The sequence below is a fragment of the Neoarius graeffei genome, chromosome 8 (genome assembly GCF_027579695.1).
Source record: "Neoarius graeffei isolate fNeoGra1 chromosome 8, fNeoGra1.pri, whole genome shotgun sequence".
Lineage (NCBI taxonomy): Eukaryota > Metazoa > Chordata > Actinopteri > Siluriformes > Ariidae > Neoarius > Neoarius graeffei.
Window position 1 is genome coordinate 23,338,106 of NC_083576.1, and position 27,215 is coordinate 23,365,320.

General features: G+C 44.5%; 1 protein-coding gene across 1 annotated transcript in view; it reads right to left on the reverse strand.

The window, feature by feature from the left end:
- Nucleotides 1-27,215, reverse strand: part of ergic1 (endoplasmic reticulum-golgi intermediate compartment 1) — a 69,148-nt gene that overhangs the window by 33,556 nt on the left and 8,377 nt on the right. Inside the window, exon 2 of the mRNA XM_060927450.1 lies at nt 214-275. Within this exon, the coding sequence (XP_060783433.1) occupies nt 214-275 (62 nt within the window). The remainder of the gene's footprint in view (nt 1-213; nt 276-27,215) is intronic.

The window sequence follows — 27,215 nt, forward strand, 5'->3', positions numbered from 1 at the left end:
ATAATTTGAGTCAAAGGGTGACGCCCATGATCGTGTAACCCCAAATGCTGCTGTATCATAACTGGAACGTTGACAACATGTAGATTAGGGCAAAGAACGCAGCATTTGATTAATCAGTAGCAAAGATGGTGGCATTAGTGAGATTAGGACGAGGGTGGGTCACAAACTGGACAGTCCTGTGTGTTCGCTGATAAAGCTGTAAACACTACTTACTGAAGGCTCCAGTGTATGTGGGCTGGGTGAGGTCTTTAGGCACCTTCCTGTATATATCAAACCTGGAAGGAAGAGAAGGAAGGAAGAATAGTCAGAGGAAGCAGGAGGAGAGAAAAGGTAAACACATAAACCACACATGTGGAGGCACATTCTGTTCCCAGAGAGTTAAAAGCATCGACTGGGCCTCAGGAATGTTCACGCTGGCAGCAGGCCATGAAATCCTCAGACATGGATCGCCTCTGGCGCCACAACATTACACCTTTTCTTTTATGTTCCAGACTTCGACTTGCAGCCCTCGCACAGAAATTTAGCCTTTTTGTCCTGTGGCACGCTCACATAAAACAGGGTGAAGGTGGCCAAAGGGGATATCGGACCTGAATGAACGACCTCTCTCACCTAACAGGAAGTAAACAATCACAGCCGCCCACCAAGCCTCACAAAGGACACTTCGGAAATACCTCAGGGCCATTCTTAAACTATAACGCAATGAAAGCAGCTTTACTCTTTTGGCTGAAACAGGCATGAATTAGTAACTGATAATTTGGTAGAAAACAGGAGGATTTATCGATTTCATAAGGAGAAATACGATTAGGGGTTATTTCTAGGCATTTTTACTAATTTAACTCTAGATACTGTTATTATATTAGCAAAAAGAAATGTTCTGTCAATCGAGGAAAACAATTTCAAGCCCAGAATTAGATGATTATTATTATTATATTTTCTAAATTCTAGGCTTCAAATTGTTTTGCTCTACTGACAGAACTTTTTTTTTTGTCAAGTCTATATATTTATCATTGAAATTACCATATAATAAATGTAAAATACTTTGCAATTTCAATGATATAGACTTTTTTTTTGTCAAATGTTGTCAATAGAGCAAAAAACAACTTCAAATCTATCTTTTTATTTTATCTTGATTTAGTATACACATTTAGACTTTTACATACATGTGTATGTATCCAGGTGTGTGGGTGTGTGTGTGTGTGTGTGTGTATACACACTTTTTTCAGTTTTATTTATTTATCATCATTATTATTATTATTATTATTATTGTTGTTTTCTTGTATGTGCCTTCTTGTTCTATGTTGTTCACCGTTTGTAAATCAAAAATGTGCAACAAATATGTTTAAAAAAAAAAAACTTCAAGCCTAGAATTTAGGAAAAAAAAAAAACCAAACATTTTACATTTATTATATGGTGATCTCAAAATGATAAATATACAGACCTGACCCCGCCCCCAAAAAAACAATTTAAAATTAAAATAAAAAGTTGTCAATAAAGCAAAAACAATTTCAAGCCTAGAATGAGAAATTATAATGCGTTTTATTATTTTCTAATTCTAGGCTTGAAATTGTTTTGCTCCATTGACAACATTTGACCAAAAAAAAAAAAAAGTCAAATATTTTTATAATTGAAAATCACCATATATAAATGTAAAATATTTATTATATGGTAATTTCAAGTGATATATAGACTGAAAAACAAAACCTCAAAAATGTTCCATCAAACAGAGCAAAACAATTAAGTCTAGAGTTAGAAAAAACATTTTACATTTATATGGTAATTTCAATGATAACTATATAGACTTAACCCAAAAAACACCCCACCATGCACGTCCGTGCAACAAACTGAAATCGGATTTTCCAAAAGCCTCGATTATTTACTACTCTAAAAGCGCAAACGCTTCCTGAAAATTAAAATAGCAAATCTACACTCATTTGAAACCTGTAGAAATATAAAATGCAACATTTTGTCCTGCATGCTGGGATTTTTCCCCCTTTTTCCAGCCACATTTAGACTTCCTCAGATTTCCTTTTAAAACAAACTGTATTGTATTATAATTAATCACAACACTGCCTACTTTACAGTTGCTTGTCACTATCCTAATAGCACAAGAGCAGTACTTTTATTTTTTAAAAAAAGCCCGAATGATCCTAAACTGTGTAAATATTGAATATTCAAGATGTACAGTGTTCATGTAAATCCAACACTTAATATACTGATCCTATAATATTAGATTTTAGGCTCTAATCACCCTGTGTGTCTCTGTAGATAAGGAGAAAAAAAATAAACACTTAAGACATCCAAAATTTTCCATTATACACTGGAAAAGCTGTGTAGAAAAGCTTAAACACATTACATGAACATAAAATGCAGCAGAATAAAAATGAGATTCTGGAAAGATGCACTTTTTACAATCATCAGTAGACGCAGAGGGATCTCAGGGAACTGAGAAAATATTACCTTTTTTTTTTTTATTTCACTTACAAAAATTGTACAAAAAGTGTTCTATAAAAAAAAAAAAAAAAGTTAGTTTGCCCGTATGGACCTGAATGAGATCATGCCTGTGCTGTGAACATGGGGTTAATACCATCTCTCCCTGTAGAAACGACTTGAGCATTGCCTTTTTTAGGAGCGCTCTTCAGCCACGCTCCTGCAAACTATTAGACAAAGTATTTCAGGCCTTTTTCGGTGTTCAAATCGTTTCCCTTTGCGTCGTAGCCTTAACCCGGCCCACGTCCGCATCATCAGGGCAAACACAAATCTGGGTACATTTCTTCCAGCAAGCGCTGCGATGTGAAAATCATATCTGACGCAATCGAGGGAGGATCTGCTCCTGTGTCAAATATCAAATATGTGTGACGTTCCCTCTTCTTACTCCACCTCTTGTGTTCGAAGATGGAGAGAGCTTTAATCCCACCAAAGGATATTCTGGACAAAGGAAAAAAGTGCTTAATCAAGAAACTGATAGCTATGAAGCTCATTTCCTATCCTGTAAGGCTGATGGAATTTTAAGCACTCTTCACCCACCCATTATTTTCCAAATCAAATGCAGATTTCACAGCTTCCTCAAACATATTAAGTGAACTTATTTGAGGAACACTTATTTCCTTGATGTGACCAAAACGTTTTCCTTTTATTCAGGAATGCATATGAGCGGTTTATCCCGGGTCTCTCTCATTTAACAGTTATTCCACAAAAATCAAGTCGTACATGAGCTGATAGCCAACGAGGCGAGTAGTTGACTATAAGCCATGTACAATGAGATTGAGTGGAATAATTGTTTTATTCTATCCACATTCACTGGATTTTGAGAAATGGAGCATTTTTATTTATCGAATTTGCCAAAAAAAAACACTTTATATAAAACGTCTGACAATCATTTTCGCTTAGAATGTAAACAAACCGGTGAAATGACAGTAGCAGTTTGTGAAAAATGCTATTATAATAATAATAATAATTAGTGGGGGGAAAAACACACTGTTCTTACCATCAAATACTTTTCATTCCATATTTTGGTTGTTTTTTTTTTTTTTTACAGGTAGTCGTCGACTTACGACCTATGCGACTTTACGACCGTCTGGTTATGACTGGCAAGTGTTTCCCAGCTGAGCTAGCTGAGCGTACGACAGTTTCCGCCCCAGCTCCCGGCAGCGCCTCTCACCGCATACAACATTTTCCACCCCAGCTCCCGGCAGCGCTTCTCGCCACGTGCAACAGTTTCCGCCCCAGCTCCAGGCACACACGCAGTCTCTCGCGCTCCGTCATACAGTTTCCGCCCCAGCTCCTGGTTTATGAAACGAGCAAATCCTCCCGCCAGCCCGAGCGCTGCAACAGCTGATGACGTAGACGACCCACAGCCAAGCACCAGTGATGCCAGCGGTCACTAAGTTTTGTATTTTGCTAGTTTTACATTTGTATTTTGATATGTTTCAAACTAAAATGTTTTCTATTTTTCACACCTGTATTTCGTATTTTTTGTTTTGCACGTATTAAACGAATTGTACTGTACGCAGTGTAGTATGCAGTGTTTGACTTAAACCAAATAATGAGCCAAGGTAATGAAATAAGAAAATGTTGATAAAATAAGACTTTAAGATGATTACAATATCATTACACATCACAATATATTTCCGTTCATTTAACATAGGCCGACTTACGACCAGATCGGTTTACGAACGGTCAGTCGTAACCAAACGCAGTCGTAAGTCGACGACTACCTGTATTTCGTCTTCGGTTGGTTCAGCAACACGCGGCGCCATTTTGTTCTTCTCTACTCAAGGTATTGCTGGGTTTCAGTCACGCGACTTTTCTTAGCGGTTTTACCGGAATTGAAATCGCTGGTGGTCTAAACAGCTGCCGTAGTGCAAACAACTAGCGATAACTTAGAGTATGCGCGTAATCTAGAAGCCACTGCTCGCTTGAGATATAGTCAGAAGATTGCCATGTGCAATGGAATCGACCCTTACAGTCTGGGAAAGAAGGATCTGTCATACGACCTTGAAAAATACCCTTCAGTCGAGTTCCCCGACATCTCCAACTATCTGGTGTTGCAGACGTCCTTCTACACCGCAAAACAGATAAAAGCGTGGAAGAGTATGGAGGCTTACAACTTTTTTTTTTTTTGTATGTGGCTGGGTACAGGACCTCGGTATCAAGCCGCTGCCGAATAAATCCTGTATGGTTTTTGCCCGTGTATGCATGTTTTTTTAAGCTTTTCGTTCGCGTCTTTACAACGAAGCGCTGCAAGTGTAAACAAACAGCCTACTTGATTCTCACTCGTGTTCGCTCTTATCTCAGGTAAATCATTCACAAAGATCAGAAACCCCTTTAAAGACCTGGATCTTAGTTAAACAAGACGGAGAAGTGATCACGGCACATTGTAACTGTACGGCTGGGTAAGAATTTTGTCGCAATCTTCATGCATATGGACTTTGTGAGAAGTAAACAAAGAAACAGCTGGGGACTTTAGCGCTTTGTGACTTAAAAAAAAAAAAGTGCTGTAAAATAACGACACATAGCAAGAAAAGTACTCGGAAAACACCAAGGACATAGCGGAGAGGAGATACAAACCTTTCACAAAGTGATCACTGCAAACTCGAGCATGCTTCGGTTTCAGTGAGAGGTTCAAAAGCCACCTTTCTCAACGTCTTTTTGTGAAATCCTGTGTTCGTTCACCTTTTATTAGTGCACGGGGAACCCTGAAGAAACCTCAGTTTCACAGTTTGATCGATTCGAACAACCTAAAACAACGCAAGCGTAAGGCATTTTTCATGCGAGCAATGCACCTTCTCCGTACAAACGCTTTGTCAACTGAGGCCCTGTTTACATTATTTCGAATCAGCGGATCATCAGATTAACGTTTTTAAAACGATTAGCGTGCACACAGCAATGCTAATACACGATTCGCGCGCACACAGCAACGCCAATGCACGGATACGCTAATCACATGACTAATTAGACGGCACGCAAGTTGAAATGTGTAAATAAACTTCAGTGCGGCTCAGCGGCTGTGCTCCAAATCACTCCGCTCTGAACAGCGAGTGCCCTCTGGAGGGTGCGCGCTCCCCGGCCCTGCACAGCTCACAGAGCGCGCGAGTGAAGCGCACGAGCAGTGATTCGGGACTGAGCCGCTGTGTGTGATCCCAGTGCATATCGGGCATGCGCAAGTCACTTACCACTTGCAAGTGGAAGGATGGCAAGCCTAAAGACAATCATAACTACACAATGGGCAGTATTTGCATCTTACCATGAACAACATTAAGAATGACAAAGCAAAGCATTATATTCATACTTTTATACTCTTTAATGAAAAACAAAAAGGTGATACAAGGCGGAAACAATAGCAGGAAGTGAAGTCCGCGCCGTTTTTCAGCAGTCGCGTCACATGACCAACGTGGCATGACCAACGCCAGCGAATCAGGAAGGTGGATGTCACAGTGACGTTGTCCAATGACGACGTCAGCTAGAGCTCAGCACTGCGTTTCCTCGTTTCTCAATGTTTACACAGCAACGGTTCAAATACGAACTGGGCTGAATCCGTGGGCCCTGGCGGATTCAAGTTGTTCCGCCTGTGGAGTCGTTTTCCGGCGTTTTAATGTGCACAGACAGTGCATCCGCGAAGAAAACGAGACAGATACGGTCTAATGTAAACACCACCTGAGCTTTTGTAGACCACCAACTAAAGTTTTGAATAACTAATGAGGCGGATGTGACATCACGTGAAACCCCAGCAATATGAGCTGATAGCCTAGTAGAAGAGTAGCCAATCAGAGTGCGCGATTGCTTATATCCAGTGAATGTGGATAGAATAATGCCAGGTACACATAACCGACAGGTAAATAGGGACGTTATGGGAAAAGGAGTCCTCAACCAACAACAGACCCTTAATATTTTGTCTCAACACCAGCCAAACCAAGTCTTGGATTTCAGTCACAGTTCTGGAGAAAAAGACCAGAACGTAGATGTAGCTAGTTTTATTGGTTCGGGTTCCATAAATAAATAAATAAATAAACAAAAACACCCACACAAAACATACTTTTCACGTCACTGATTAAAATCAACCCCTGTTAATCTTGTTCTATTTATACCGCTCTGCAGCTCCTTGATTTAACTTCCCTGCGTCAGTACGATACATGGCTGTGTCTGCCCGAAGGTCATTAAGGAGCTGTGCATGCGCTACGTGCTGCTCTTGTTCCTTCATGGAAAATGCCGTTTCATGAAATTCACAACAGCCTTAGTGGCAGCATGTGGTGTTGATTCCGTAGCCCCTCCTACTGCTTACTCCTAAAAGCCATTTCTCCAGCTTTTTGTCAAAACTGGATCCTTCATGATTCATGCTGTTGCTCGTTCTTTGACACCGTAACAGAAAACCGTGGGCCGTTATAAAAAATGAGCACATCCTACTTTCAAGCACATTCCGTACCAAAGCAAGAGTGGTAAATAGCACGCCATTCTCACTTCCTGTCCTACAGTACAACTCAAACATAGAACACTACAGACTGTTCTTAAAAGTGGTTTAGTTGGGAAATCATCAACTACAAAAAACAGCATAAAAACAACAATGTGTGGTACCAGCCGCCATACTTTGAGGTGCTAATTATTAAAAAGAACAAGATAATGAATTATCTATTTCAAGGTCTTTCTCGGTCCTTTCGCAGCGCTGTGAAAGATCTAGATTTTCTGTTCTTCATCTTGATTCTTAACAGCAAACTGCATGAGAGTTGACTCAATAAACAAAACAGATTGTGTAGACTTTTCAATGACTAAATTAAAATACTGTACAAGTGCTGTAACAGTGACATCATGGTGGAACAAAACTTCAGTATGAAAACAACAACATTTCATGGAAGACTGTAAAATAGAGGGATTTTTTTCCCCTCCCCGTCAGTGATGTGAACTCAACTGTATGCTTTCTAAACATGGTGGAACAAATATTGTTGGTGACCACGCTTTGTTTTCACCAAATCCTTTTAAAAAAATATATAAATAAATAAATAAAATAAAAACCCCATTTAGTTCACTAATAGGGATTAACAATCATGTTGAGAAGAAGAGGAGCACATATTTTACTTTCACACTGTTTGGTATTACAAGTTAGATTTTCTGTCTAACTGACTGGAGGTTTTCCTATAGTTTTTTTTTTTTTAAATCCATGCTGAACTGGGTTCTGCAAATGTTCCGTTACAGAGTCTTTATGCATTTTGGCCACAAAGCTAACATTCTATACAGGTCTGCCTCCATCTCCGTGCAACAAGTCACAAACTTCTGCCAACTCTGACATCATTAGCTGTCAGACAGAACCATCGACTGGAGAAAACCCGGACGGTGTGGCTCCACTGCCGAACATTCTATAGAGGTCTTTCGCTGACATCACAGTTTTTGTTTATCACTCAGCATCCACTACATTGCCGGGCAAACAAAGAAACAGCCGTGACAGTTGTTAATGAAAATCAAGAGGAGTGCAGTCAGTACGATCTCGCTGAAAAGATAAAAAATGTTAGGATTATACCAGCAGACTGCATTATATCCAAAAGCTGAAACATGCAGGCATCACAGATCCATATAATCTACCCACAAATGCATCTGCCCACCTCTCCCTCTCTCTCTGATGCCCCTTTTCCACCAAAGCAGTTCCAGGGCTGGTTCGGGGCCAGTGCTTAGTTTGGAACCGGGTTTTCTGTTTCCACTGACAAAGAACTGGCTCTGGGGCCAGAAAAACCGGTTCCAGGCTAGCACCAACTCTCTGCTAGGCCAGAGGAAAGAACCGCTTACGTCAGCCGGGGGGTGGGGGGGTTGTTAAGACCAACAACAATAAGACCGCGAAAGATCGCCATTTTTAAGCGACGAGAAGCAGCAGCTGTACAAACGCAAAGTCATCCATTATTGTTATTGTTGTTGCTGCTTCTTCCGTGTTGTTTTTGCTTCGATATTCGCACCAAGGTTTATGCAAACGTAGCGATGTAACTGACATGGCTTCCCTTAGCACCGCAAGCTATGGAAAAGCAAACTGGTTCTCAGCTGGCTCACAAGTTGAACGAGTTGTGAACCAGCACCAGCCCCGAACCAGCCCCGGAACTGATTTGGTGGAAAAGGGGTATGTGTGTTCACTGCTTCAGATGGATTAAATGCAGTGGAGGAATTTCGCTGTGCTTGAGTACATGCGACAAAAAAGACTACTACTTTATTTACCCACAAATGTATTCATTCCACTTGAAGTGTTCAGCAAACCAGCTACTGGATTTGGGACACTACCATCATCCTGAACTATTTAGTATTTGGAACTTCTAAATACACCGGAGATGCTAAAGGCAGACAAAAGTACGGTACAGGTGCTGACCAATATTTCAAGGCAGGTTTCATACATGCCGGAATGTTGTAGGAAATTCCCTATAAAGAAAAATACCTTATGACAAAGGTAGGCTCAAACATGAACTTCTAATAGTAATAAACAAGCCAGGGCCGAGATCTAGCATACTTTATGGTGTTTAGCCGAATCTACATTATCGGTACACAAACATGCTGCTAGTCGAGCCAGGCATCAGGTCTAATAAAATATACCGCATCCAAAGGTTACATCCAGATCTACAACCCCGATTCCAAAAAAAGTTGGGACAAAGTACAAATTGTAAATAAAAACGGAATGCAATGATGTGGAAGTTTAAAAATTCCATATTTTATTCAGAATAGAACATAGATGACATATCAAATGTTTAAACTGAGAAAATGTATCATTTAAAGAGAAAAATTAGGTGATTTTAAATTTCATGACAACACCACCTCAAAAAAGTTGGGACAAGGCCATGTTTACCACTGTGAGACATCCCCTTTTCTCTTTACAACAATCTGTAAACGTCTGGGGACTGAGGAGACAAGTTGCTCAAGTTTAGGGATAGGAATGTTAACCCATTCTTGTCTAATGTAGGATTCTAGTTGCCCAACTGTCTTATGGTGATGATACACGGGGCAACTTTTTGGGCAATGTTGCCGAGCAATGTTGCTGGGCAATTGCGTTTTGACTCTTTTCTATTGAGATTGGGCAACATTGTTTCTTTCTGAATGGTTTTGATAATCTCTGGCAACTTTTTGAGATAAGCCAATCAGAACGCGAGTATCGAGTCATGTGACCTCTGGTGAGGTTTGGATCAGAAATTTCAAATAAATATGGCGGCCGCTCAGTGTCAGTGGAGTGAAGAGATGGAGAGACTCCTCATCCGTTTTTACGCCGGTAAGTTATTTTAATATTCTATATGGAGGAATTTACCTCACCAAAGCTCTAAAAAACAACAGACAGCTTGATTAAATGGTCACAGCAAAAATTAAGACATCGATTTTTTTTAGCTAACTGTAAACTGCCGTTGCTAACTGTTGTTGCCCATTGTTAGTTGCCCTGAAAAGTTGCCCTGTGTCTCACCTAGTTGCCCGTTGCCAGCAACATTGCTCGGCAACATTGCCCAAAAAGTTGCCCCGTGTATCATCACCATTAGGTCTTTTTTGTCGTATCTTCCGTTTTATGATGCGCCAAATGTTTTCTATGGGTGAAAGATCTGGACTGCAGGCTGGCCAGTTCAGTACCCGGACCCTTCTTCTACGCAGCCATGATGCTGTAATTGATGCAGTATGTGGTTTGGCATTGTCATGTTGGAAAATGCAAGGTCTTCCCTGAAAGAGACGTCGTCTGGATGGGAGCATATGTTGCTCTAGAACCTGGATATACCTTTCAGCATTGATGGTGTCTTTCCAGATGTGTAAGCTGCCCATGCCACATGCACTAATGCAACCCCATACCATCAGAGATGTAGGCTTCTGAACTGAGCGCTGATAACAACTTGGGTCGTCTTTCTCCTCTTTAGTCCGAATGACACGGCGTCCCTGATTTCCATAAAGAACTTCAAATTTTGATTCGTCTGACCACAGAACAGTTTTCCACTTTGCCACAGTCCATTTTAAATGAGCCTTGCCCCAGAGAAGACATCTGCGCTTCTGGATCATGTTTAGATACGGCTTCTTCTTTGAACTATAGAGTTTTAGCTGGCAACGGCGGATGGCACGGTGAATTGTGTTCACAGATAATGTTCTCTGGAAATATTCCTGAGCCCATTTTGTGATTTCCAATACAGAAGCATGCCTGTATGTGATGCAGTGCCGTCTAAGGGCCCGAAGATCACAGGCACCCAGTATGGTTTTCTGGCCTTGACCCTTACGCACAGAGATGCTTCCAGATTCTCTGAATCTTTTGATGATATTATGCACTGTAGATGATATGTTCAAACTCTTTGCAATTTTACCCTGTCGAACTCCTTTCTGATATTGCTCCACTATTTGTCGGCGCAGAATTAGGGGGATTGGTGATCCTCTTCCCATCTTTACTTCTGAGAGCCGCTGCCACTCCAAGATGCTCTTTTTATACCCAGTTATGTTAATGACCTATTGCCAGTTGACCTAATGAGTTGCAATTTGGTCCTCCAGCTGTTCCTTTTTTTGGTACCTTTAACTTTTCCAGCCTCTTATTGCCCCTGTCCCAACTTTTTTGAGATGTGTTGCTGTCATGAAATTTCAAATGAGCCAATATTTGGCATGAAATTTCAAAATGTCTCACTTTCAACATTTGATATGTTGTCTATGTTCTATTGTGAATACAATATCAGTTTGAGATCTGTAAATTATTGCATTCCGTTTTTATTTACAATTTGTACTTTGTCCAAACTTTTTTGGAATTGGGGTTGTACATTTGAACACTGATCAGAGCTTTCACACTAACCGGATACAAAATGTTCTCCATACACATGGGAATGTTTATCATCCAGTCTTCCCATTTAACTGCAGCTCGCCATTTTTCTCATCTTTCTCTGTTCGCCAGGAAGTGGTGAAAAGTTAAACCAGGCTCATTTCCATGTCTGTTATTACATCCAAAAGCACTACAGCTCTCTGGCATTCTTCTTTTAGATGTAACTTTGACAAGTTTATCTGTAGACGTTTACTGAATTTGACTTACAATCACCCGTGTACACTCGTGCCGGTCATTGACAAACACAAAGCTTGGGCCATTATTAAAAAATGTTCTGTTTCCGGTCCACCAGCCGGGTGAGTGCCATTTGTGCAGTTGAAAATTTATTTTTAACGCCGGTTTTTCGACTTTTTTTGGGTTCGTAAATCTAAAATCGAACTCGACATTTACGCATTCCGCGCAGAATATAGAATCGAATCAGCTCTGCGCATGCGCCGTGCGGCACAAAAAAATGGCAGCCACCATGAAGGAAGGAGATCCGGAGTTTTCAAACATTTGCTTAAGTGTGAAATCGCAAAATGGTATTCTAGCGAACAACAAAATAGTAAAGATTCAGAAAAACAACTCATTCAGTGATCATTTTAATAGTGTAATTTCATCCGAACTAGGCCTAACGGTCGATTTAGAGCTACAAAAAGTCCGTGTGTCGGACCATCACAAACTGTTACTGGAAAATTCGTTTGATCTTGATCCATCCGAGACGTTACAAACAGCTTTTGAGTTTTGTTATGCGAAATTCATTACCTACTTTGTTAAAGACCCTGACAGATCTGTAGGAGAACCTAATAGATCTATTCAAAATGAGAACGGAACTGAACAAAAAAAAAAAAAAAAAAATGCATTTACGGAACTAATGCAGGTTGGCTGGACAGAATTAAAAACTGTGTATGTAGCAAATAAAAAGAAAGAATTACAAAAAAAAAAATCCCTCCTTCCCTACTGAAAATTTTTTTGCTCACCCGGTGGACAGGAATTGGATTTTTTTTTTTAAGGATGGCCCTGGCTGAATAAACGGTTATGATGACGTCATGTCAAACGCCCTTATAACACCATACTCGCTACCGTGAAGTTGAGCCCATGCATTGTAAGGCTAAGATAGTTAAACGCTAGCTAGAATGGTTTAGTTATCTGTCCAGAAAAATGGCACGTCATCTAACCTTGCAGATGCATTCACTAGTCGGGCTTTCCTTTTCTTTTCCACTGCCTTTTTACCTGGCGAGAGAGCGGAGTCTGCCAGGTTTGCCCATGCTGACTTGTTTTGGTTTAAAGTAGGTCAAACACACCCTACCGAGGTCACGTGATATTGCTATTCACTTGCTTAAGCAATTTTCAGAATCGTAAAACGCGGGACGCTCTTTATCTTGGCAAAATGGTGACACATAGGGTACACGGTGTGTCTCGAAACGCCAACAAAAATAGAACAGTTTACCCAGAATTCAACTTCGCATTCAGAACCTTTAAAATAGTTTCAGCTGGAGATATTTCATTAATACAAACATGTCCAAGGAGGACTTGTGATGAACATTACCCATTCATCACTGGGGAGTTAATCACTCATCACTCGGGACAGATGACCATTCCTAGCGCACTCCAAACTAACCAGCCTACTTACAAAATCCATCCTAATGTTACTGGTAGCACGTGACAAACAAATAGCTTTAGCACAAATTTTGATAACTGACTGCTTGGCCATCATTAATCCTGAAATTATACAGCCATCAAGCTGGCTATACAGCTAGTACAATTAAACGCACCTTTTCCTATGAAACCTCTCAATGTCTCAAACGTTTTTAACAGAAATGGTTAACAGTTTATTTTAGTGCAAGTTTCCAGAAAAGTTCAAGTAAGCAGATATATAAAATGAACAACCAGGGCACGATGCAGGTGATGCAGCCGGTCTCTTCCTGCCAAGGCTGTCAAATCACTCCAATCCCAGGTGTATAGTACGATATTACACACATACAGGACACTTTTTCCAAATGGAATAGAAACCATGTATTCTAGTCCCTTCTAACAGGTTTCATGCATTTGGTTTGATAGCATGCAAGATCGTCGTCATCATATCGCTTATTCTACGTGTATTACGTCATGCTGCCCAGTGGAGAATGGAGTTCTGAATATGGTTTACGATATTACATGGTTGTCAAGGCAACGTGACGTCACACGTCAGAGCTGATGCGAATATCCGATGAGAAAAAGTTTTCTGCTACGCATATGCAGAAGCATTTCCTTGCTCACTGACGCGTTGAACATCCGAAAGGTTACCAAAACTTCATTATATATTCTTCATGCAAGAGAAAAACATACCAACGGGCATCGAAAAACTGGAAGAGAGACACGGAGACGTAAAACTTCTGCGCTAGTGAGCGACTGTGACAATTTGTAGACAGACATGGCCGCCAGATTTGCTTCGTTAAATATGGAAGATTGAGAGAATTTTGAAAGAGAAAAGACATGTTGAACACCTGAAAGGAATGTGTATTATAATAATAATAATAATAATAATAATAATGGGTTTTTTTTATAGAATATCAAAAATACATCATGCTAGCTGAATGGAATAGATCAGATATACCACAAAAAAAGCCAATAACGTTTTAAAACTAACTGTTCAAATGAGACACTTTAGATGGAAAGACAGTTTAAACAAGACTATTGTAAGTGAAACATGTGGGGACTGGTGGGACCATACACCAGCCATGGTGTTCTACAATCAATGGACAGAACAATCTGAACCAGTACGCGTGGATGATCAATAAGGAATAAAACAACACACCATGCTGAAATAAAGTAATCAAAATCACAGGGTGTGTGATGTGTATTGGCACAAAGTCGACTATTTCCCAATATCAGCATCCGAACAAGTTTACCTTTTACTGTTAAAGCACCGACACTGGAGACGCCTTCCAAAAAGCCGAAATAAACATCACAGAAAACTTCACAACGTCAGCCATTACATGTGTATTTTTATGTCTATGTAGAGCATCCACCATACAAGTCCTTGTATATATTGTGACTATAGAAACAGTACCATTAGCATTAGTCCGTTAACGTAAAGCTTGCAGCCAGAAGTACTGACAGAGCCGTAGTGTTACAGAAAATGAATCGCTACCTCCTGACTGGTCAGATGCGAGCCAACAGCTACCCTGTCCACACTAGGGATTTTGTACCGAAACGATACTACTTTTGTACCGCAACACCTGTCCACACTAGCAACTATACCGGTACTGTAGCGGTATAACTGTATCGGTACAAAACCCACAAATGTATGGGTTTTGTACCGGTACAGTATCGGTACTGTAGCGCTTCGCTGTAGTGCGGACAGATGAAGCGGCTCTGTATCGATACAAATATAATGCGCATGCGCAAAGTCACACACCTCAATCGTTGTCTTTGCTGAATAAAATAGTGAAGAACGGAGATTCGTTTGTTTCTTTCTCAACTGCCTCGCGCGTTTTATACGATTCGACTGAATAAATGACCACCAGAAATACAGACTGTACATTGACAACAAAAAGCACACACACACGTTGTTTCATCCGCCAGAAGGAAGTTACTCGGTAACCACAAACATTTTGCGCACGTGCATTTCAACTACCGTGAAAGAAAACCGCAAACATTTCTCGCTAGCGTGGACAGATGCACTAAACTGTACCGGTATACTTTGCATTGATACAGTTATACCACTATCGTACCGGTATATATGTGAACACAGCAAGCAGCTCTTGAAAAGAAAAAAAAAAAAAAGAAAAAAATTTGGAAAATATCACCCTCATGAAATCGTCAAAGTAATCAATCGTTTGGTAATCAAGGGCCATAACTCTGGTAAAATGCAACTGAATTGGACGAAAATTGCAATATGTGTATTCTCAACATATAACAAAGAATTCTGTCAAGTTTCATGAAATTCCTCCAAAAATTGCGAGAGGAGTTGATTTCAGAAGGCGAGTACCCTTCCTGGCACGGACAGACGGACGTCACCACAACATAATCCCCCTTCGAGCCTTTCAGCCAGCGGGGATTTATAAAAGTGTACTGGGACATAATATATCACGATGCTATTATCATATTGCTCTGCTCTATTAAACAGCAACTCAAAATTATGGACACAGAAATAACGATGAGGCAAAACCTCGGATCAAATCCCGTGACTGTCGAATAGGTTGCATTCAGTCACACGACTTTTGCTTGCTAGTTTACTTCCGGTGAATGAAGTGGTGGTCAGGCAAACCGATTCCAGATTGCAGACAGTTGATCTGGGTACCGTCATCCAAAAATCCCTGTTCAAAAATTAATATCCCGCTCAGTCGACTTGCGCCTGCATGTTACATGCCATCTGCGGAGTTTATGCAGTAGGCGACCAGAACCAATTCGGCTGCTGTTGTGCAGAGAGCAAGTGAAACCATCGCCGACTATTTTCGCAGTTTAGACGCCAATGCAGTCAAGATATCTTCGCAAAGTTGCTCTTTGTGATGGGCTCGATCCTTACATGCCATCGAAGGAGGATTTTCCCTACGAGTTGGAAAATTATCCATCCATTGAGTTCCCCGACGTCTCAAACTACCTGCTGCTGCAGACATCGTTCTACACCAGCGGTGGGCAATTATTTTTTCCATAGGGCCACATGAGAAACAGAAAATTTAGTGGAGGGCCGGACCAAAAGGCTGAACTAAATTCTGCATAATATTAATTGTATTTCTTTATATAAAGCAGTAAATAACATTGTTTTTACAAGCTGCTAAGACTGGTAAGAGTATGGAAAAAACGAGGTTGCCTTACAAAAAATGTCATTTATTCAATCAAATTTCCCAAAACAATGGTTAACAAAATGTGAACGTTTGTACCATTTTTTTTTCAGTCACATTCATCCCAAAACACAATAAAGATATCACAATATTGCCTTTCTACTCCAAATATCAAGCAAGATGCATCATATTATAATAATTATGCCCACATTTGTAGTTTAATCACCTCATTTGGTGTTTTTCGCCGGAGATCGGCTCCAGCGCCTGCTGGTGACGTCACACTATGTGATTGGCTGGACCGTTTGAAGGATGACGTAGAAGTTTGTGGTTGGTCTGGACAAATTACAGAAGTATTTATCGCAGGATTAGGTTTCGTGGGATTTCATGTCATGTTCATGTCGCGCGCGTTGCGTTTTTGTTGAACACAACTTCAAAATAAAAGCAATGCACATTCAGTCCATGCATGAGGTAAAATTAGAGAATATGTTTATTTTATAATTTCTCATTAACCTTACGCGGGCCGGTCAGAATGAACCAACAGGCCGGATGTGGCCCGCGGGCCGTAAAATGCCCAGGTCTGTTCTACACGGACACAGATGAAAACCTGGAACAGCATGGAGGCGAACAACTTTTTATATGTGGCTGGGTTAAAGATCTGGGGATCAGGACAGAAGATAAATCCTGTGCCGTTTTTGCCTGGGTAAGTAGACATTTTGGGGGTTTTTTTGTATGGCGTCTTCGCAATAGTTGCTAGAACGCTACAAGTTTAACATCGGGTGTGAACAAACCAGAGCTGCTTGATCTTCAGTCATCCCTGCTCTTCTTTTCCAGGTAAATCATTCACAACACGATCCACAGAAACCCCTTTAAAAGACCCGGATATTCTATACGCATTAGTTTACAATATGGCGATCAAACAGTCAACAAAAACACATCTGAGGACTTGAGCGTCTCCTGAACTTCAAAACATCACGAAATAACAGAAAATGGCAAGAAGTCATTTGCGAATCCAAACAAAATAAATCAGAGAAATTTACAAACCTTTCACGAAGTGATCACTGCAATTCTTTAACGCCGCTTCCCTCCATTGCAGTGAAAGGTTCAAGAGCCACCTTTCACTGTCTTAGTAAAATCCTTTACTTTTTCATCCTTTATCACTTCCGGGTTCCTCATGAAGAAACTTTTATCAGTTTCACAGTTTGTTTGATTTGAACAGCACAAAACACTTCAAGTATAGTGCATGTTGTACTGCGAGTTGGCCTAGTGGTTAGCGTGTCTGCCTCTTGATCGGGAGATCGCGAGTTCTACTCCCGGTCGGGTCATACCAAAGACCATAATAAAACGTGCCTTGTGAGTGAGGAGTCAAACTCACGGTTACCAGAGGACTAGCCCCCCCACTGTAACCCTAGCTACGTAATATATAGGCGAGAGGCCTGGGACTATGGAAACGTAGATCGGCGCCGCCCTATGCGCCACATGGCGTGGGAAGGACTTTGATTGATTTGATAGTGCATGTTTACAACTGTCAAGGCGCCCCAGTAATGGTAACACTTTCTAAACAGTGAGTTTAGCTGACCATCACTTCATGTCTTGCATATCTAATGAGGCGGATGTGACGTCAGACGCAACCCACCTATACCCAACATGTACCGTATACAGTGGTGCTTGAAAGTTTGTGAACCCTTTAGAATTTTCTGTATTTCTGCATAAATACGACCTAAAACATCATCAGATTTTCACACAAGTCCTAAAAGTAGATAAAGAGAACCCAGTTAATCAAATGAGACAAAATATACTTGGTCATTTATTTATTGAGGAAAATGATCCAATATTACATATCTGTGAGTGGCAAAAGTATGTGAACCTTTGCTTTCAGTATCTGGTGTGACCCCCTTGTGCAGCAATAACTGCAACTAAACATTTCCAGTAACTGTTGATCAGTCCTGCACACCGGCTTGGAGGAATTTTAGCCCATTCCTCCGTACAGAACAGCTTCAACTCTGGGATGTTGGTGGGTTTCCTCACAAGAACTGCTCGCTTCAGGTCCTTCCACAACATTTCAATTGGATTAAGGTCAGGACTTTGACTTGGCCATTCCAAAACGTTCACTTTATTCTTCTTTAACCATTCTTTGGTAGAACGACTTGTGTGCTTAGGGTCGTTGTCTTGCTGCATGACCCACCTTCTCTTGAGATTCAGTTCATGGACAGATGTCCTGACATTTTCCTTTAGAATTTGCTGGTATCATTCAGAATTCATTGTTCCATCAATGATGGCAAGCTGTCCTGGCCCAGATGCAGCACAACAGGCCCACCCCATGATACTACCACCACCATGTTTCACAGATGGGATAAGGTTCTTATGCTGGAATGCAGTGTTTTCCTTTCTCCAAACATAACACTTCTCATTTAAACCAAAAAGTTCTATTTTGGTCTCATCTGTCCACAAAACTTTTTTCCAATAGCCTTCTGGCTTGTCCACATGATCTTTACCAAACTGCAGAAGAGCAGCAATGTTTTTGGACAGCAGTGACTTTGTCCTTGCAACCCTGCCATGCACACCATTGTTGTTCAGTGTTCTCCTGATGGTGGACTCATGAACATTAGCCGATGTGAGAGAGGCCTTCAGTTGCTTAGAAGTTACCCTGGGGTCCTTTGTGACCTCGCCAACTATTACATGCCTTGCTCTTGGAGTGATCTTTGTTAGTCGACCACTCCTGGGGAGGGTAACAATGGTCTTGAATTTCCTCCATTTGTACACAATCTGTCTAACTGTGGATTGGTGGAGTCCAAACTCTTTAGAGATGGTTTTGTAACCTTTTCCAGCCTGATGAGCATCAACAATGCTTTTTCTGAGGTCCTCAGAAATCATCTTTGTTCATGCCGTGATACACTTCCACAAACGTGTTGTGAAGATCAGACTTTGATAGATCCCTGTTCTTTAAATAAAACAGGGTGCCCACTCACACCTGATTGTCATCCCATTGATTGAAAACATCTGACTCTAATTTCACCTTCAAATTAACTGCTAATCCTAGAGGTTCACATACTTTTGCCACTCACAGATATGTAATATTGGATCATTTTCCTCAATAAATAAATGACCAAGTATAATATTATTGTCTCATTTGTTGAACTGGGTTCTCTTTATCTACTTTTAGGACTTGTGTGAAAATCTGATGATGTTTTAGGTCATATTTATGCAGAAATATAGAAAATTCTAAAGGCTTCACAAACTTTCAAGCATGACTGTACCTTAAAAATGAATGAACTTAAGCCATTAGCCAAGCCACTAAGGAGAAGGAGATTGATTTTCCCCTCTTTTCTCCCATAGACAGCTCTCTGGTCTTTATGCTGGTTTATCCTTTTTAACAAACCCAGTCAAACCCCAGGGCTCTGACCAATAGAAGACATTCAGAGCTACTGACTGTTTAATAATCAAATCACTCTAACAGGGCACATCTGGGCGACAAGAAACACCCATCATTCACATGCCCCAGTATTTAATAATTTGAAAACTGGGTGGCTTCAAACAAAACGTTCCATGTTCCAAGTTGTTTTAAACATCTTTATATTAAACATCAGGAAATAAAAGCTGAATTTCTGATCCATCACCTCGTTTGTCTTTCGATTTCAAAGGCAAATGTCTTCAGTGTATAACAGAAAAAAAAATGCCTCATCATTTCAATACATTTGGAGAGGACTATAAGTATTCAGACACTGTTTTTATTATTAAATATACTTCCAGTGCCAGCGCATATATCCACTTCCAATCACCGCACAATATCTTTTGACTTTATACTTGTAAAGGACTGGAACCATTTTAACACAAATTTTGCACCTCCAAAAATGCACCAATACCATAATGTCAAAATAGTACTCTCATGTTGATGCACTATCTCACCACTATTATCATTTTAGTGCTTAGAAAGTAAGCCATGCTAAAAATGAATAAGAAAACCACACAACTAATAAGTAAATAAAATAAGACGCAATCAACAACTTACAGTTCTATTTCGTTTCTACTGACCGCCAGAGGCGGTGCTTTCAGCACATGGATATCCATCACACGAACGTGCAGGTCGAGTAATAGTAACAACAAAGTCACGTGTGACCTGGGTGACGTCACCCCGTGACCCCGGCATAAAAGACCGGTAAACCCAGGAAGTGACCTCTTACATCTTCTCGCGTTTGCAGGTTGCGAGTTGGATTGAAATTTGGACAAAGCGCTGTGGTAGTTTCGTTACCCGTAGGGTTGGGGCTGTGCTTATGCACCCTCCAAGAAACTGCGCTAAGTCCACCAACTCTTTTCTTCTTGTCGTTATATTGATTTATTACTCCGTAAGCTGAGCGCTCTCGCTCGGTGGAGTTAGCTGATTAGCCCTCCGGGGCGGTGTCCTCACCGCTGGAGGCCGGCTTGTTTTCGCTTCAGGTAAGCGGGTTTCATTATTTAAATTAAAGCGGCGTTCCTCTCGCCGCTGTTTATCAGTTTTGCGGCGCTCGGCGCCTATCCTTGTTAATATTATTAACCACCTTGTTTTGTGTAGCCTCACCGCCGGCCTGTTCACAGGCCGGCTGTCTTGTGTGTTGTATTCGTATTGATTTATTACTCCGTTAAGCTGAGCGCTCTCGCTCGGTGGAGTTAGCTGATTAGTCCTCCGGGGCGGTGTCCTCACCGCTGGAGGCTGGCTTGTCCTCATTCAGGTAAGCGGTTTTCATTTATTTAATTTAAAGCGGTGGTTCTCGCCGCTGTTTATCAGTTCTGTGGCGCACTGCGCCTATCTTTGTTAATATTATTAACCGCCTTATTTTGTGTAGCCTTGTCTCCGGCCTGCTCACAGGCCGGCGGTCTTGTGGGTTGTATTCATATTGTTACTCCGTTAAGCTGAGCGCTCTCGCTCGGTGGAGTTAGCTGACTAGCCCTCCGGGGCGGTGTCCTCGCCGCTGGAGGCTGGCTTGTCCTCATTCAGGTAAGCGGTTTTCATTTATTTAATTTAAAGCGGTGGTTCTCGCCGCTGTTTATCAGTTCTGTGGCGCACTGCGCCTATCTTTGTTAATATTATTAACCGCCTTATTTTGTGTAGCCTTGTCTCCGGCCTGCTCACAGGCCGGCGGTCTTGTGGGTTGTATTCATATTGTTACTCCGTTAAGCTGAGCGCTCTCGCTCGGTGGAGTTAGCTGACTAGCCCTCCGGGGCGGTGTCCTCGCCGCTGGAGGCTGGCTTGTCCTCATTCAGGTAAGCGGTTTTCATTTATTTAATTTAAAGCGGTGGTTCTCGCCGCTGTTTATCAGTTCTGTGGCGCACTGCGCCTATCTTTGTTAATATTATTAACCGCCTTATTTTGTGTAGCCTTGTCTCCGGCCTGCTCACAGGCCGGCGGTCTTGTGGGTTGTATTCATATTGTTACTCCGTTAAGCTGAGCGCTCTCGCTCGGTGGAGTTAGCTGACTAGCCCTCCGGGGCGGTGTCCTCGCCGCTGGAGGCTGGCTTGTTGTCGCCCAGGTAAGCGGTTTTCATTCATCTAAATTTAAACGGTGTTTCTCGCCGCTGCTTATCAGTGCTGTGGCGCACGGCGCCTATCCTTGTTAATATTCCCGACCACGGGTGTGTTCGCCCGGTCGTTTTTCATTACCGCCTGATTGTTTATTTTGGGCTGCTTACTTGGGGTGTTCTCGCCCTATTTTTTAAGTTCCCTTCTGCCAGCCAGGCGTCATGGACCTCTTCCCTCGCTGCGCCAACTGCCGGTCCCCCTCGAACCGGAGGACGGCCACCGCGAGTGCCCCTCATGCCTGGGTATTGATCACCTGCGGCAGGGGCTGACGGACATGGCCTGCGCAGACTGCATGTGCCTGAGCATCCAGCCAACGCTGAGGGCTGCATTGGCCCGTCTGGGGTTGGACACGCCCCGGTGGCCCAGCATCAGAGCGCTTTCTTCAGAGGTCCCACATAGCCTTCCTCGTTGTCTGTTCCGCCCTCGGCCTCATACATCGAGGAGTTACAGAGGTGTTGGGCGGACCCTAGATGCCTTCCCACCTCCCTAGTGACTGCAGGGCCCTGGCGGCAATGCAGGACACCCCTACCTATGGCCTCCTGCAGATGCCCAACATTGAGAAGCGGCTTTCATTTAAATTAAAGCGGTGTTTCTCACCGCTGTTTATCAGTTCTGTGGCGCACAGTGCCTATCCTTGTTAATATTATCAACCGCTTGTTTTGTGTAGTCTTGTCTCCGGCCTGCTCACGGGCCGGCTGTCTTGTGTGTTATATTCGTATTGGTTGTTACTCCGTTAAGCTGAGCGCTCTCGCTCGGTGGAGTTAGCTGACTAGCCCTCCGAGGCGTGTCCTCGCTGCTGGAGGCCGGTTTGTTGTCGCTCAGGTAAGCGGTCTTCATTCATTTAAATTAAAGCGGTGTTTCTCACCGCTGTTTATCAGTTCTGTGGCGCACAGTGCCTATCCTTGTTAATATTATCAACCGCTTGTTTTGTGTAGTCTTGTCTCCGGCCTGCTCACGGGCCGGCTGTCTTGTGTGTTATATTCGTATTGGTTGTTACTCCGTTAAGCTGAGCGCTCTCGCTCGGTGGAGTTAGCTGACTAGCCCTCCGAGGCGTGTCCTCGCTGCTGGAGGCCGGTTTGTTGTCGCTCAGGTAAGCGGTCTTCATTCATTTAAATTAAAAGCGGTGTTTCTCGCCGCTGTTTATCAGTTCTGTAGCGCACGGCGCCATCCTTGTTAATATTCCCGACCACGGGTGTGTTCGCCCGGTCGTTTATTTTTTATTTCCGCCTGATAGTTTATTTTGGGCTACTTACTTGGAGCGTTCTCGCCCTATTTAAGTTCCCTTCTGCCAGCCAGGTGTCATAGACCCCCAGACGCTGGAGGGGACGAGCGCGGCATCACGGGAGCTGTGTGACGCGGCTCCAGGCCTTTGCCTACTCGTCGCGGGAACTGGGCCGGCTGATGTCGTATCTCACCCTCGGCCGCCAGCAGATATGGCGGGCACAGTCCCCTCTGGCCGAGCCCGACCGGCGTGTGCTGCACTCTCTCCCTGTTGTCCCCGGGGAGCCGTTTAGCGAAGCCACTCAGCAAGCCCTGGATCGGAGTGCCCAGGTCATCTAGGCGTAACAGCAGTTCGCTGGCCCCCGCCAGGCCCACCACCATGGCAATGCTGCCCAGTCCTTCAGGGGGCCCACACCGACTCTGTCTCGGCCACGCACCCGCCAGGAGACCAGACGGGTTGATGACTTTCGCCACCCCACCACCTCCCGGACCCGCGGTGCCGCCCCCTACACCCAGTCCACTCCTTGTCGCCCCCATGGTGACCGACGGGGGCGCTCTGGACGGCGCTGACATCAGCGCGCCGGCGGTCGGCCGCTTTTCCAGCGAACAGCTCCAAAGCTGGAGAGCGTTGACCCCTGGGTGCTGGTGACCCTCACCGAGGGTTACCGCATCCAGTTCTGCCGCCGTCCACCACGTTTCATGGGGTCAAACACCACCGTGAGCCATCCGGGGAAGTCCCTCGTCCCCCGGCAGGAAATCGCCACCCTCCTGGAGAAAGGAGCAGTCTCTCCCGTCGACAGGCAGAGACAGCAAGGTGGGTTCTACTCCAGGTATTTTCTGGTTCCGAAGGACGGCGGTATCCGCCCGATCCTCAACCTGAGGTCCCTCAATTCCCACTTGAGGACCATGAGATTCCGCATGCTGCGTACAGTGGATGTCTTACACCACATCCAGGCGGGCGACTGGTTGTCACCTTGGCCTGAAAGACGCCTACTTCCATGTTCCCATTGTGCCACACCACAGGCAGTTCCTGCGGTTTGCCTTCGAGGGCCAGGCTTTCGAGTTCAATGTTCTGCCCTTTGGGATATCGCTGGCACCCCGTGTGTTCACCGGGTGTGCGGCAGCGGCATCGGCACTACTTCAGGCAAGGGGTTTGCGTGTCCTGCCCTACCTGGACGACTGGCTTGTCTGTTCACGGTCAGCAGCTCAGGCCCGCACCAACATCGCGACTATGCTCTCGCATGTCGTAGAGCTGGGGCTCAGGGTGAATTACAAGAAGAGCTCGCTGGTGCCCAGCCGGGGACGACTTTCTTGGGCGTGCACCTGGATTCGAGGTCGTTGATGGTAACTCCCTCCCAGACAAGGATCCACAACATCCGCCTACTGCTTGGCCGCTTCGGACGGGGTAGGTCACTCGCCCTGAAGACCTTTCAGCGCCTGCTGGGCATGCTTACGGCAGCCTCCTCTCTGGTCCCGCTGGGACTTCTGGACTTGTGCCGCTTCAGAGGTGGTTCAACGGTCTCCACCTCCACCCGGTGCTGCACGGGCGCAGCACATCAACGTGCTGGAGCTACGGGCTGTGTTCCTCGGCCTACAGCACTTCCTCCTAGGTCTGACCGGCAGACACGTTCTGGTGCGGACGGACAACGCTACGGTAGTGTACTACATCAACCACCAGGGAGGCACAAAGTCCCTCCAGTGCTTGGAAGTGGCTGGCCAACTTCTGCGGTGGGCCCATCGACATCTCTTGAGCCTGCGTGCCATGTACTTGCCAGGCACTGCCAACAGGGCAGCAGATCTGCTGTCCCGCCAGGACCCCGATCCCGGGGAATGGAGACTCAACCCAGCGGTGGTTCTCGCCATCTGGGAACATTTTGGCAGGGCAGAGGTGGACCTCTTTGCCTGCCGGGAGTCGACACACTGCCCTCTGTGGTTCAGCCTCCACGGCCCAGTCCCCTGGGCCAGGATGCGCTGGCGCATGCTTGGCCGAGGCAACTGCTGTATGCCTCCCCCCCTCTGCTGCTGATCATGCCAACCCTACACAGGGTTGCGATGGACCACCACGGGCTGCTGCTTGTCGCCCCCCCGGTGGCCGGGCAGAGTGTGGTTCCCAAGTTGCTGCAACTTCTGAACGGCGACCCCTGGTGCCTGCCAGTGAGGACTGACCTGCTATCACAGCTGGGAGGGCAGATCTGGCACCCGGATCCAGCCCGTCTGCAGCTCTGGGTATGGCCGCTGAAGGGCCGGACCCCCTGCGAGGTCCTTGTGAGCCGGCAGTGGTCAATACCATTGCAAGCTCTCGGGCACCCCCCACCAATGCCCTCTATGCCAACAGATGGAGGCTTTTCTCCAACTGGTGCTTAACTCGGGGGGAGGAGCCTACATGCTGCCCCCTGCCGACCATTTGACTGTTCCGCCAGTCTCTGCTTTTGATAAGGGTCTTACCCCTGCCACCATCAAGGTCTATGCAGCTGCCATCTCTGCTCAGCATGCCAGAGTTGGGGGAAGGACCGTGGGGTCCCACGCCTTGGTGGCACGTTTCTTGAAGGGTGCTCTCCGGTTGAGACCCCCCCCGACGGAGCCGGGTACCCACATGGGACCTTCATTGGTGCTGCAGGCTCTCTGCGACGCACCGTTCTGAGCCCCTGCTCACGGCAGACATTTCATGGCTCTCCCTGAAGACTGCTTTTCTTCTGGCTATTACATCGACGAGGCGCGTCGGGGAACTACACGCGCTGTCAGTCAGTGGGGAGTGCCTGCAGTGGCACTCCGGCGACAGTGGGGTCACCCTGTGGCCTAACCCCTCTTTCCTCCCAAAGACCCTCTCTGCTACCTTCGTCAACCAGCCCCTTAGCCTTGCGGCGTTCGAGGCGGGCCATGGTGAGAGGTCGGAACTTTTGTGCCCAGTTCGCGCCCTCAGGGTGTACGTGTCGCGTACAGAGGGCTTCCGTAGGAGTGACGCCCTGTTTCTGTGCCACACAGGACCGTCGAGGGGTCTGGCGCTCTCTAAGCAGAGGCTATCCAAGTGGATAGTCGAGGCCATATTACATGCCTACAGGCACAGTGGCTTCCCGATTCCTCCGGCTGCCAGGGCGCACTCTGCACGGGGCGTGGTAGCCTCATGGGCATCACTGAAGGGCGTGCCCCTTTCAGACATATGCAGCGCAGCCTCCTGGGCTTCCAGCTGCACCTTCACCAGGTTTTACCGTCTTAATGTCGTCCCACATAATCCTGTGGCGACGGCTGTCATTCCAGGCCCGTCGCAGCAGCACTGGGTACGGGTAGGCACTCCTCATGACCTGGTTGGTATTAGTCATCCATGTGCTGAAAGCACCGCCTCTGGCGGTCAGTAGAAACGAAATAGAACGAGGGTTATGTATATAACCGCGGTTCTATGAGTTTCGGATGACCGCCAGAGCTTGGCAGTCACTCGGAGTGTACACGAGAAGATTTGCCAAGAGGTCACTTCCTGGGTTTACCGGTCTTTTATGCCGGGGTCACGGGGTGACGTCACCCAGGTCACACGTGACTTTGTTGTTACTATTACTCGACCTGCACGTTCGTGTGATGGATATCCATGTGCTGAAAGCACCGCCTCTGGCGGTCATCCGAAACTCATAGAACCGCGGTTATATACATAACCCTCGTTTTAACTTGCCACAGTAATGCTACTGAGTGTTAATGGAATCTCTATAAATGGTGCAATTTTCTTTTATGAAATATAAACTTGGCCCAAGTATTGACCAACCAGTTTTGTAGTCGAGTCCCCAAACCTCGAGTCCCCAGTGTTCAAGTCATGAAAAAAAATTCGAGTCGAGTCCATTATCCATCCGATCCAAGTCCGAGAACAAGACTCCAACCGCACCATTTGACGGTGGCTGTTGCTGCCTTTATGCGAAACTGTCTCTCCTACTGTGTTGGACTAACGTTCCTGCTCGACTGCCCCATTTTAGTTAATAGGCTACAGATAAAAAGCTTGTTCATCGCTCAGCAAGCCCCGCCTACTATCAACAGGGTAAATAACATGAGAGCGGGTTAAAGGAACAGTCCACCGTACTTCCATAATGAAATATGCTCTTATCTGAATTGAGACGAGCTGCTCCGTACCTGTCCGAGCTTTGCGCGACCTCCCAGTCAGTCAGACGCAGTCAGACGCGCTGTCACTCCTGTTAGCAATGTAGCTAGGCTCAGTATGGCCAATGGTATTTTTTGGGGCTGTAGTTAGATGCGACCAAACTCTTCCGCGTTTTTCCTGTTTACATAGGTTTATATGACCAGTGATATGAAACAAGTTCAGTTACACAAATTGAAACGTAGCGATTTTCTATGCTATGGAAAGTCCGCACTATAATGACAGGCGTACTAATACCTTCTGCGCGCTTCGGCAGCGCATTAATATCTGAGCTCCGTATCAATGC